This window comes from Sphaerodactylus townsendi, linkage group LG11 (genome assembly GCF_021028975.2).
Source record: "Sphaerodactylus townsendi isolate TG3544 linkage group LG11, MPM_Stown_v2.3, whole genome shotgun sequence".
Taxonomy (NCBI): Eukaryota; Metazoa; Chordata; class Lepidosauria; order Squamata; family Sphaerodactylidae; genus Sphaerodactylus; species Sphaerodactylus townsendi.
Genome location: NC_059435.1, coordinates 74,791,937 through 74,805,321, shown reverse-complemented (window position 1 = coordinate 74,805,321; position 13,385 = coordinate 74,791,937). Strand labels below are relative to the sequence as shown.

Below are 13,385 nucleotides of genomic sequence, written 5' to 3'. Positions count from 1 at the left end.
CTGTTTGGTGCACTGTACATGAGCAGCATGAACCCTAACCCAGTGGTGGAATCCAAAAATTTTAGTAACAGGTTCCCATGGTGGTGGGACTCAAACTGTGGCGTAGTGCCAATGGGGCTGGGTGGAGCACGATGGGGGCGTGGCCGGACATTCCATGGGCAGGGCATTTCTGGGCGGGGCTGTGGCAAGGTTGCAGCCGCTGCTCCGGTCCTTGGGCGGGAAACGAATGCACGCAGGCGAAGGCTGCCACGCACACCGGTGCACCCCCTGCTAGACTGCTTCAAGTGTGCTACTGCTGAGGAGTAGAGGAGGGGCATAACTAAGGCAAAAATCATGTGGCAAAATCATCAATTAGTAACCCCCTCTTGGCACACACGAATCATTAGTAACCTACTCTCGGGAACCTGTGAGAACCTGCTGGATCCCACCTCTGCCCTAACCCTAACCCTCATCCATGCAGCAGATATGATAGATAATGCTGAGTGAGAAATTTGAAAAGGATTATGTGCCTGATTGTCAGACCAGAAGAATGAACGAGCTTCTCGCCTCTCCCCCTCACCAATTTTAACAATTAATTTATTCTTTTTTAAACTAATAAGCCTCTATTTGGCAAAACAATAATCATAACACAATTTTAAAAAACCTGAGATAAAAGGTACACAAACACAAGGGTTTAAGATAGAATATAAATTATTGATCGTGCATCACCTCCAGTGAAAATCGTGCTACCAATTCACAGGTTTCATTGTCAGAATTGTCCTGGAGGAAAGGGAGTCTACCTGATTCTCCCATTTCACTAGGTATCCTAGAAAGAATATTGGAACATTTTGATCTGATAATAGCAAATTTAGGGCAGCAGAGCAGTTGATGTGCCAATGTTTCAATTTGTTGTTCACCACACACAAAAAATTAAGTTATTCAAATCCGTTCTTTGCTTAACCAGTGTAAAAGCCTACTGATTTCCTGTTTCTTGCTCCAACACATTGGTGGTTGGAATGCAATCTGATATCGGCTAAGTCCTCGGCTGTAAATTTTAATGAAGGCCATTCAGACATTCAGCTGACAGCCACCATGTGATGAAACTCCGGAGAAGGGAGTTTGCCAGCTCTCAATTGGGAACTATCTGGAGATGTTGGGGTGGAGACTGTGAAAAGCAGGGATTGAGGAGAAGAAGAAGAAGAGGAAGAGGAGGAGGAGGAGTAGTTTGGATTTATATCCCCCCTTTCTCTCCTGTAGGAGTCTCAAAGGGGCTGACAATCTCCTTGCCCTTCCCCCCTCACAACAAACACCCTGTGAGGTAGGTGGGGCTGAGAGAGCTCCGAGAAGCTGTGACTAGCCCAAGGTCACCCAGCTGGCGTGTGTGGGAGTGCCCAGGCTAATCTGAATTCCCCAGAGAAGCCTCCACAGCTCAGGCGGCAGAGCTGGGAATCAAACCCGGTTCCTCCAGATTAGATACACGAGCTCTTAACCTCCTACGCCACTGCTGCTCCTTGGGACTTCTGTGGAGTGCAATACCATAGAATTCCACATCCAAAGCAGCCGTTTTCTCCCATGTCTTCCTGTACAGAAGGCCACTTGATAAACAACAGTTAAAGATATATGCAACACTTTTTTCCCAGTTTTCTTTCGTACCATCCAAAGTCCCATCAGAACATATCAAATGCCCATTCCATCTGCTCTGCCCTGCACTCTGAAATACTTCTGTCATCCTACATGTGACATTGCCATTTAGACATTGGGAAAAACAGTATCAACGGCATCCAAACCTTAAACCAGCAGGGCACAACCGGATGCCGTGTGGGAGTAGGAAGGGATTCTGTTACCCAAATTGGTTTTGGTCTGTTTCCTTTTCATTAGGGGAATTAGAGGGGTGGGGGGACAGATCTTGTTCTGCGAGGAGCGGGGGGTAACTGGGGCCCCTTCCACACATGCAGAATAATGCAATTTCAATCCACATTCAGTGCACTTTGCAGCTGGATTTTACTGTGCAGAATAGCAAAATGCCCTTGCAAACAATTGTGAAAGTGGATCGAAAATGCATTATTCTGCATGTGCAAAAGGAGCCTGGTATTTTTACCATTAATCTGTACAAGGGTTTTTCCCTTCAGAAATCTGCAAGAAACCGGAATTTATGCTTAAAATTTTAACAATTTTATTAAAGAACAAAAATAATAAAAGGTACATACACAATTTGGCAAAAACACGCATGCACCTATACAGAGTTTCAAGAAGCCTAGGGTGTCTCTCCCTATATCGCCCTGCTAGGCCCCTCCGCTCCTCGGAGGCGGACCTTCTGGTGATCCCTGGCCCCAATGTGGTCCAGCTGGCCTCTACAAGGGCCAGGGCTTTTACAGCCCTGGCCCCTACCTGGCAGAACAGGCTCCCAAGTGAGATCAGGGCCCTGCGGGACATACAGAGTTTCCGCAGGGCCTGTAAAACGGACCTGTTCCGCCAGGCATTTGGCCAGCCGGGATAACCTCACACTCCTGTGATAAATATCTGGCCTCCTGTGGGTGCAAGAATGGGGAAGGGGAAACAATTTTAATCGCCATCTGAACTTTTATAATTATATATGGTTTTAACGGTGTGAAATGGATTTTAACTGTTTTATATAATTGATGGACACCGCCCTGAGCCCTTCGAGGAAGGGCAGTATAGAAGTTTAATAAAATAAATAAATAAAAAATAGATAGAGGTGAAGATTCGATGGGAATAGTATAAGTAATTGCAGGGAGGGTGATATTTACCTGTTCCAGAAGTAAAGAGGTCCAAGAAAGAATGAGAGACAGTGGCCGGCGCTTCTCATGACACAAGGAAAACATCCAAGTGCAATTTGTCATTGATCTTGAGGTTCTACTTATAGGAAAAATTAACTCTCTGGCAATGGCAAAAGGGATGGCTTTCCAGGTCAAAACAAGTTTCCATTCTTTGGAGAAAAGGACATCTTAGGGAAAAGGCTGTGCAGAGTTCCTCCCCGAGATGCCTTTTTTCTGTCCTCAGGGCATCTTATTTGTGCTGTGCAGAATGGAGCATAGAGTCAACCCTCCAAAGCAGCAATTTTCTCTGTAGTGATCTCTGTAGCAGTAGCAGCATAGCACACTAAGAAGTTCAGAGGCCCTTTAGAAACAAACAGTTTTATTTCAGCAGTAGCATTTGTGACTTGAAAAAAACATCTGGAATAAGAAAGTTAATATTTCAAGTGCTGCTGGACTTCTGTTTCATTTCTCTGCTTTGCATACTCCGTAAATCTCTCTGGCAGGGGTTTTCATCCAATTCTAGCTTGTGGGCACCTTTCAAATTCTGACAAGGGGTGGTGGACCAACCAAAAAGTAGCTACGTGAGAGCCAGCGTGGTGTAGTGGTTAAGAGCAAGTGGTTTTTAATCTGGAGAACTGGGTTTGATTCCTCACTTTTCCACCTGAGTAGCAGAGGCTTATTTGGTGAACCAGATGTGTTTCTGCACTCCTACATTCTTGCTGGGTGCCATTGGGTCAGTCATAGTTCTCTCAGAACTCTCTCAGCCCCACCTACCTCACAAGGTGTCTTTTGTGGGGAGAGGAAGGGAAAGGGGCTTGTGAGCCACCTTGAGTCTCCTTACAGGAGAGAAAGGTGGTATCTATCATCTGTCTATCCCTCTATCCCTCTATCCTCCATCCATCTATCCATCTATCCATCCATCCTTCCATCCTCCTTCCTTCCATCCTTCCATCCTTCCATCCTTCCATCCTTCCATCCATCCATCCATCCATCCATCCATCCTTCCTTCCTTCCTTCCTTCCTTCCTTCCTTCCATCCATCCATCCATCCATCCATCCATCCATCCATCCATCCATCCATCCATCCATCCATCCATCCATCCATCCATCCATCCATCCATCCTTCCTTCCTTCCTTCCTTCCTTCCTTCCTTCCTTCCTTCCTTCCTTCCTTCCTTCCTTCCTTCCTTCCTTCCTTCCTTCCTTCCTTCCTTCCTTCCTATCCATCCATCCTTCCTTCCTTCCTTCCTTCCTTCCTTCCTTCCCATCCATCCATCCATCCATCCATCCATCCATCCATCCATCCATCCATCCATCCATCCATCCATCCATCCATCCATCCATCCATCCATCCATCCATCTATCTATCTATCTATCTATCTATCTATCTATCTATCTATCTATCTATCTATCTATCTATCTATCTATCTATCTATCTATCTATCTATCTATCTATCTATCTATCTATCTATCTATCTATCTATCTATCTATCTATCTATCTATCTATCTATCTATCTATCTATCTATCTATCTATCTATCTATCTATCTATCTATCTATCTATCGTTGCTCTCCCCGCAAGGGCTCAAACTTATAAATCCAAACTCTTCTTCTACTGCAGGAGGCAGAGCGAGCCACAAAAGGACAGGGAATGAGGTTGGGTTTAACTGTTATAGTAACTCTTCAACATTTCAGGCAGATGCTCTTCTTAGCAGGGTGTATTTTAAAAGAAACATATTATTGGATACTATTTTCTTGTCTACACATCACTTATCAGAAACCCTGTTGGGCAGCAGTTCCACTCACTTCTTAGAACTTTGGTGGGTGCCAGGAAAGGGTCTGTTGGGCCCCTACAGGTACCACATTGGGAATATAACTGAGGATGTGTGCGGAGTGGGGGTGAAAAAGAAGGGAAGACTAGTACTAGGAAATGCATGACTCATCCTGCCAGCAAGAAGCAATTTAGGAGGTCTTCTTACTCCAACCCAGGATGGTGTCAGATCTCAAAAAACAACTTACGTAACATTAGACTTGCTAGTAATTATCCCACTCACAGAGCAAAATTGTAAATGAATTCACTTTGCGAAGTCTTTACTAGGTTTCTGTCTTACACTAGGCTGTCCAGCCGTCCCGCTTTTGGTGGGACAGTCCCGCCTTCACACAATTTGTCCCGCGTCCCGCGGGTTCTTTCCATTGTCCCGATTTTTGGGAGGCTGCTGCACTGCCTTCTGGAGCGCTGCCGTTTCCCACCCTGTCACAGGGCGGGAAACGGCAGCTCCCCAGAAGGCAGTGCGCTCCTGCGGCTGTGCGCACATGCACGCGCGCTCAGCTGCCTCCCCCAGTCCCAGGTTTACAAGGTGACCATCTGGTCACCTTATCTTACACAGATTCCCATAATAATAGGGTTGCCACCTTCTAGGTCAGGCCTGAATATGTCTGTACCACTTATATATTTGTTTGTTTTATTTATACCTTCGGGTACAGGGCAGGCTGTGTTTGTTTTTGCATGTGCACTTGCAGTTATCAGTTGCTCCAGTAGTTTGGGTATCATGATTTGGGCTGCATCCCAGTGTTGGATCATATGGTAAACTACCCCTCATTCTTGTTTGTTCTTTCTATGTGTTTGTAGTCCCATATTCTGATTGGCTGTTGTTTTTGAGTGGCAGCTGCTAGCATCTCTCAGCATGCCCATTGCCTCGCATTCTGATTGGCTGTTGTTTTTGAGTGGCAGCTTGAATGAATGTCAGGCGGGTAGATCAGCTGGCGGGGCAGAAAAAATAAAACGGTCCTGCTCCCAATTGGTTTTTCACATGGTTGCAGGCTCTGGCAGGATTTTTGAAAAGGATCGCCAATTTGGTGATTTTTGAAAATCCCAGGATAAGGGATATATTGTGGGGCAACCCCAGGGTAGGCCTGCTTTAGCCCTGGGAACCGTGCAGAAATCTTGGTTGCACAGGGATATTTTTCCTGCTCAACCCAGGATATTTTGACCATGTGGAAATTACCCAAGTGGAGCTCATTTGCAGTTGGATTTGTATGTGTCCTGGTCACCACTTTGATTTTCCTGAGAACAGCATTTAAATATGTAATATAATCAATGAACAGGCAATAAACACCATCGACCATTTCATAGACATCAACTACTTTTTAAACTTTTCATTAAAAAAGAAGAAAAAGAAGAAGAGTTTGGATTTATATCTCCCCCTTTCTCTCCTATAGGAGACTCAAAGGGGCTTACAATCTCCTTGCCCTTCCCAACAAACACTCTGTGAGGTAGGTGGGGCTGGGAGAGCTCCGAGAAGCTGTGACTAGCCCAAGGTCACCCAGGTGGCGTGTGTGGGAGTGTACAGGCTAATCTGAATTCCCCAGATAAGCCTCCACAGCTCAGGCGGCAGAGCTGGGAATCAAACCCAGTTCCTCCAGATCAGAGTGCACCTGCTCTTAACCTCCTACGCCACTGCTGCTCCCTTCTCTAAAGGCAACCTTCTCTAAAAATGCCCCCCTAAACAATCCTGTTTCATACGATCTGTAAAATGGTGGGAGCGCGGGAGTTTTCCTGACCTTGCCCAGAGGCCATTCCAGGTGGTTGGAACCCCATAAAATAATGCTCTGGTTACAGGCAGGTAATGATCAAACCAATATGCCGATGGCCCCATATCTGGACTGTCCCTGCTGGGCCTTTTTAACCCACCCCCCATTTAGGTGAAAAGACAGTAATCATTGGTCAAGGATCTTGTATTTAAGCACGTGCACAAATGTTGTTTCTTTTATCTCCCCCGTAAAGGGAACATTATTAAGAAACTGCCCAGGAAGACCGCTGTCAGCGTCAAAGACACGGCCATCTTTTGCGTGGAACTAGAAAACAAGTGCCACAAATTCCGGTGGCTGAAGAACAAGGAAGAACTGAAGCCCAACAATCGAATCTCGACCACGTCATCTGGCAAGGAGTACAGCATGACAATCCGAGATTGTAACATGGAAGACGCGGGAGAGATTGTTTTCGTGGCTGACGAATGCAGAACGTCCACCCAGTTCACCGTCTCTGGTAAGCATCTCTATCTTCTTCCTATTGTATGAAGCTCATGTAACCTCTTTCTGTGGGCTCTGTGGGGCAGTACTTGGAAGGAGCTGCAAAGAACCAAATTTAAACAAAACAGTTTACTTCTCTTAACAAATAACACTTTGAAAACATTTAACATTTACACTTTACAGTCCTGTTAAGTTTGCATTTTCAAGTCCTTATATTTACAGTCTACTGATACTGCCAAGTCCAATTCTTCTTTGCTGGTGGTTGGCTTTTGAAGACTTCAGAGGCTTGGTGAACGGGATTCAAGATGATGAAGGTTCCCAGAAAACTCTCACCATTTACATACACAAAAACCCTGAAACAATAAATTCTAACATTTACAATATAGCAAAAAATAAATATACTCCCTTCCCACTAGTTCCCCACAACATTGCAGTTACCTTAAACAAGGTGTTAAGGGCTTAATAAAATCAATCAAGGTCCCAGCCTGGTAGCCTCGCTTCCTCCAACCTCATGAGTTCTGCAGCATTCTGCTTCTTTTCAGACTCCACCCCTTTCTGGGTCATCCCATTCTTACACAGGGGTTACACTCACACAGTGTCTGTTAGGGGAAGGGAAAGGAGGAAATGCCCATCATCCCATGCTTCTAATTTTGGGCGTTCTCAAATTAGATTTGGGCATTCTTATTAGATCTCGTAAGCAAATCCACAGGTGAGGAAAGGTGGCAGATTTGTGTCTGAAAGAAGAGATTGGAATCCCTCCGCATTAGCAGGTCTGTTTGTGAATCAGCACCCCAGTGTGATGTAGTGGCTAGAGCAGGAATACCTTTTCTGCCCCCCCCCCAAAGTGTTTTTGGAAAGTGGGCAGGGCCAGGTGGGGCTTTTGCCCAGCAAGGCTTCTGATTGGCTGGGCAGATCCTTGTTCCACAGCACAAGGATCTTCACTGTGAGACTGAAGGTCAGCTGTGGCAAATTATCGTATGGGTGGCTCCATGGGCTGCACCACGCCTTGTGCCACAGTTCCAAAGGTGTCTGCAGGCTCAAAAACGGGGGCCTGGTTTAGTCAAACTAGTAATTGTGGACCCAGGTTTAAATTCCTTCTTGGGGACAATTTACACATTACAAAACCCTCATGTTCACCCCAAGAGGTGTCTTTGAAGCTATAATGACACAATATGAAAATCAGCTGCAGTTCTCATATCGCATCTTGAAAACAAAGAAAAAATGGAAAAAACAACATTTTCATGGATTGCCTGGGAAAACTAACTTTATTCATGTACTTTAATTGTTGAAATGGAGGGCGGTTGCAATGCAAGCAGAAGAAATGCCCATGGGAACCCTTTAGCGGGTGGCAGGGAGGATCTCTGGAGCAGCAGAAAATGGCGGGGAAAAGAACCGTTTTCGTGGCAAAGCTTTATTTTTTCTTGCTGCGTGGACAAAAAAGCAACAATGATTCTTTTTATGATGTCTGCAAGATGTTTTACTTTTGCTGTACAGAAAAAAAGGCATTATTGGCTTGCCCAACATGGAGAGAAGTTCACTGTCCCTCTATTGTTGAAGGCTTTTATGGTCGGAATCACTAGGGTGTTGTGGGTTTCCCAGGTTGTATGGCCATGTTCCAGTAGCATTTTCTCCTGATGATTCACCTGCATCTGTGGCTGGTATCTTCAGAAGATACCAGGTGAAACATCGGTGATTCTTTTCAAATACCCCAGGGTGACCCCGCTGCCATGCAAACACCACGGGAGCAGAACTGGTTTATTTTTCCCACCTCAAAACAACAGCCAATCAGAACACCGGTGAAACATCAGGAGAAAATGCTACTGGAACATGGCCATACAACCAAGAAAACCCACAACACCCTTCACTATCCCTGGTTCTGAGAAGGCTGAATCTAACCTAAGCTCCATGAAGCATTTTGTAACAAGCAAAGTCCGATAGCCACTGCCTGCATATAAGAGAAACCAAGGCATTATCTGTCTCCTCCCACTGAGTTCTCAGCTGAGAATCTGGTTCAAAGGGTGGGCTCTGTTTAAATGTTAGTAATATGCCACGGCTGGGGCCTCAGGATTTGATTTCGCCACTTAGCTGGTCTTCTGAACCTGAGCTGGGTGTTAAATTGGCAGGCGCTGTGTATCTTTGCCTTTCCCATTAAAACCTCAGTGGGGCTGACGGTGTATCTGGTGACACCAATATATTTATGTGGGTAGCTAAGGAAGCACAGTGTACCAGGCCAAGGGGCCCTATTTTTATGTTTTGTTAAAGGGCTCTAACATTTATTTTTATGTTGATTTTGTGAGGATTTCAGTCTTGCTGTTTCTGTGTGGTGTGAGCAGGCCCCGAGCGCAAGAAGTAAAGTGGATTTGGGCGTCTTAGTTGATAGTTCCATGGGAATGTCAGCTGTGAAAAAGGCAGCTGTGAAAAAGGCAAACTCTATGCTGGGGATAATTAGGAAAGGAGTTGATAATAAAACTGCAAGGATTGTCATGCCCTTATATAAAGCAGTGGTGCGACCGCACTTGGAGTACTGTTTCCAGTTCTGGTCGCCACATCTCAAAAAGGATATCGAAGAGATAGAAAAAGTGCAGAGAAGGGCAACGAGGATGATTGAGGGACTGGAGCACCTTCCTTACGAGGAGAGGCTGCAGCGTTTGGGACTCTTTAGTTTGGAGAGGAGACATCTGAGGGGGGATATGATTGAAGTCTATAAAATTATGCATGGGGTAGAAAATGTCGACAGAGAGACATTTTTCTCTCTTTCTCACAATACTAGAACCAGGGGGCATACATTGAAAATGCTGGGGGGAAGAATTAGGACTAATAAAAGGAAACACTTCTTCACACAACGTGTGATTGGTGTTTGGAATATGCTGCCACAGGAGGTGGTGATGGCCACTAGCCTGGATAGCTTTAAAAAGGGCTTGGACAGATTTATGGAGGAGAAGTCGATTTATGGCTCCCAATCTTGATCCTCCTTGATCTGAGATTGCAAATGCCTTAGCAGACCAGGTGCTCAGGAGCAGCAGCAGCAGCAGAAGGCCATTGCTTTCACCTCCTGCCTGTGAGCTCCCAAAAGCACCTGGTGGGCCACCGCGAGTAGCAGAGAGCTGGACTAGATGGACTCTGGTCTGATCCAGCTGGCTCTTTCTTATGTTCTTAGAATGTATCGATCCTTCTTTTCCTTTCTATAGCCGTTTACCCATGGCAAAATTATACCTGTTTTTAAAACCTGGGTCTATTTTATCCTGGTTTCTCCCTCTGCACAGCTGCCTATTTCTTTCCACTATCTGAGTTAGGACCGGGAGGTAATACTCCAGTTTGCTCCGCATGAGCCTGGTTCTTTTGTATCTATACTGCAAGTACATCCCCACATGCGCAAGGTCTGGTGTTCTGATTGGCTGTTGTTTTGAGGTGGGAAAAATAAACCAGTTCTGCTCCTGTGGTGTTTGCATGGCAGCGGGGTCACCCTGGGGTATTTGAAAAGAATCACCGATTTGGCAATTTTTAAAAATCCCGGGGTAAGGGAAATATCACGGGGCAGCACTGGGGCAGGCCCGCTTTAGCACTGGGGACTGTGTGGAATTCCCGGCTGCACAGGGATATTTTTCTTGTTCAACTCAGGATATTTTGACCATGCAGAAACAACCTAGGATTATACCTTTGTGTGGGTGTGTGTTTAATTTTTAGTTAGTGAAACCACACTAATGTAAACAGTTACTCCCCTTCTCCCAACTAGTACACCGTAGCCTCAGTCAAATCATAGGGGTTCACATGGCTGCAATTTACCTAGTATTTTCTCAGAACTTTTACCCTCTTACTTGCTCTAATTCTCAGTCATGGTTTGTAGAAAGAAGGCACAGGGAAGAGGCTATCAGTACAACATAGTATATATACCTTGTCTAAGTGATATACTTACCACATTTCCATCTTGGGTCACAGCATCTGGGTTGTGTATTTCTCATGAGTGTGAGTGCAGTGTACATGGTAATATACATTGTGTGGTGCAAACAATTTTTAAAAAGCTACTGGAATTAATTCTTCTTTTCCTCCCTTCCCCAAACCCTGCCCTTCCTGGGACCCACCCCCAAATTCTCCAGCTGGTTCCCAACCTGGAGTTGGCAGTCCTACTCATTATTGTGTCTAGGAGTAAAGCTTTACTGTTTTTTCCCCTTGTTCCTCAACACCAGGGAACAAACTTATGACGACTGAGGCTGAGATTAAGTTTGGGAGAGCCACTCTTATCCCACCTCGGTCTCGGGTCCTTTTCCCTCCTAATGACTCCAAACCAACTGATTGTTCAAGGATTTATTGAAAAAAGTTCAAAACAAAGAAATAAAACATAAATGCAGTTAAGAGATTGCTCAACTGGTTACATTCCTTTTGATTCTTTGTCCCCATTCTGGGAACCCATGGCCCAGAGATGCTTCTCTGACAACGTCTCAAGATGGAATTCAAAAACCTTTGTTTTCCCCCTCTCAGGAAAACTCTGTTCAGGCCACGAGGTAACTTAGGCCTTTGAAGTCGCATCCTTGCACCTCTGCATAGTTTCCTGTCCTCCCTCCAGGAGATCAAAAGGCAAAGATGCTTTTCACAGTCATATGTGACTTCCCTTTACTGTAATGATAGCATCATTCCATGACACGCCCATTTCGAGATGAAGTCTGTAAACTCCCATGTTCACATACTTCAGCTTCCTAATAATACTGGTTGCATAATATCACATGTTGCTAGCTAATACATAGTTCAGCTAACTATTTTCCATCACAAAACTGTTCATCATCTATAGTTTAAAAGGCTTGGGAATCATAGTGGGTGTGAAATGAAATAAGAAACCACCTGTGACTGTCCGAGCTACCTCAATTTCAGGGGGAGGCAAAAGAGGAGGAGCATACAGATATGGAGATCCGTGACGGATTCCTGCCTTGGAATCTGCAGTGCAAACAACCAACCCCAGTCCTGTGATCAAAACTGGCTTTCTTGGTCGCAAGAGGAGCTGATTTTTCCTCTGAATGCAATATCTTGAGTGTTGGGGAAGCTGTTGGGAGACAAGTCATTTTTTAAAGACCAAAATGCAGCTTCAACACATTACTCTCCCAGCATATAACTTAAGGTGACTTTTCCCATATTTTTTTATTATTATTATTATTATTATTATTATTATTATTATTATTATTATTATTATTATTATTATTATTATTATTATTATTATTATTATTATTATTATTTAGATTTATAGGCCGCCTCACCCCCAAAGGGGTGCCTAGAAGCCTTCTTTTTTGGAAATAATTTTTTATTAGTACTTAGTCAACTTCATTAGTACTTAAACAATTTAACAAAGGAGACCAAGAAAAATCTAGGAACCTTCTGAAGACACCAAGAGAGCACGATTTGCGTTTCAGTGGTCAATGTATGGTTATCACAGATACGGTAGTTTGTTGAGGGGTGCAGTACTGTAGCAGGGTTCAATCCCCAAATAGCAGAGGTGCGCAACACACACACTGGAACTCACAGCAGGAACTGAGACACACAAGCAATATCAGCTTCGCAGAAGCGGTCCTACTTTATTTAGTTCACAGAAAGTTGCTCTCTCAGACAAAGTGCTTTGCCAGACGACGAGAAGACAAGAGTCTCACAGTACAAAGCACAGTGCTGACTTATATATGGTTCACTAACCAATCAGAGTTCCCTTCCAATTAGTCCAGAAAGAGGCTGTGTCATGTGGCAATCTGTCATTTAGATTTTGCTGACCAGACATTGTTATGACGTAGTTTTCAAACTGGAGTCGTGCCGTGGAATCGTTGTACATAATTCCCCTGTTTTCTAGAATCCAGTTATTGGTTTCCAATGTCAAACTTTTAATTGCGGTCTCTAGAATAATAAAAAGAATTTAACAGCTTGATCGTTGAAAGGAAAAAGACATGCAGATTTTACATTTTGCTTCCCGGGTTTTTTTGCTTTTGATTCGGATTTTTCAAAAACACCATCCTAAAAACCTAAGAGTATGATCTAGCTGATGACAAACATCTGAGTTTCAATTTGGGATTTTTAGAAGACAAAGAAGAGGAGGAAGAGGAGTTTGGATTTATACCCTGCTTTTCTCTCCTGTAAGGAAACTAAAGTAGTTTACAAACTCCTTTCCCTTCAATGTATTGTCGAAGGCTTTCACGGCCGGATTCAACTGGTTCTGGTGGGTTTTCCGGGCTGTGTGGCCGTGGTCTGGTGGATTTTATTCCTAACGTTTCACCCGCATCTATGGCTGGCATCTTCAGAGGTGTATTGCAGAGAAAAGTCTGTTTCACACTGTGTCTAAGTGAGAAGGGAAAGTTTAGTGTGGTATATTGTCCATGACCCACAGTGGGGAACCAATCATTAAGTGTTTGGGTGGAATTTGCTATGCAAAGGTGTGGTTGAGTGCACTGTATTGCGGGTGGGGATATCAGTCCATTTTTTAAGTACTGGGAGCCAGGCTTTGCTAATTTTTAACGTCTCTTCTTTCTTATTGAAGTTGTCCTGGTGTTTGTGAATTTCAGTGGCCTCCCTGTGCAGTCTGACATAGTAAGCTTCTGAATTGGTCCAGAATTTCAGTGTTCTCAAATACAATATTA

General features: G+C 44.4%; 1 protein-coding gene across 1 annotated transcript in view; it reads left to right on the top strand.

Annotated features, from left to right (window-relative positions):
• OBSCN (obscurin, cytoskeletal calmodulin and titin-interacting RhoGEF) overlaps window positions 1–13,385 on the top strand; it is a 121,799-nt gene that overhangs the window by 21,814 nt on the left and 86,600 nt on the right. Inside the window, exon 4 of the mRNA XM_048510508.1 lies at window positions 6,539–6,799. Coding sequence (XP_048366465.1) covers window positions 6,539–6,799 — 261 coding nt within the window. The remainder of the gene's footprint in view (window positions 1–6,538; window positions 6,800–13,385) is intronic.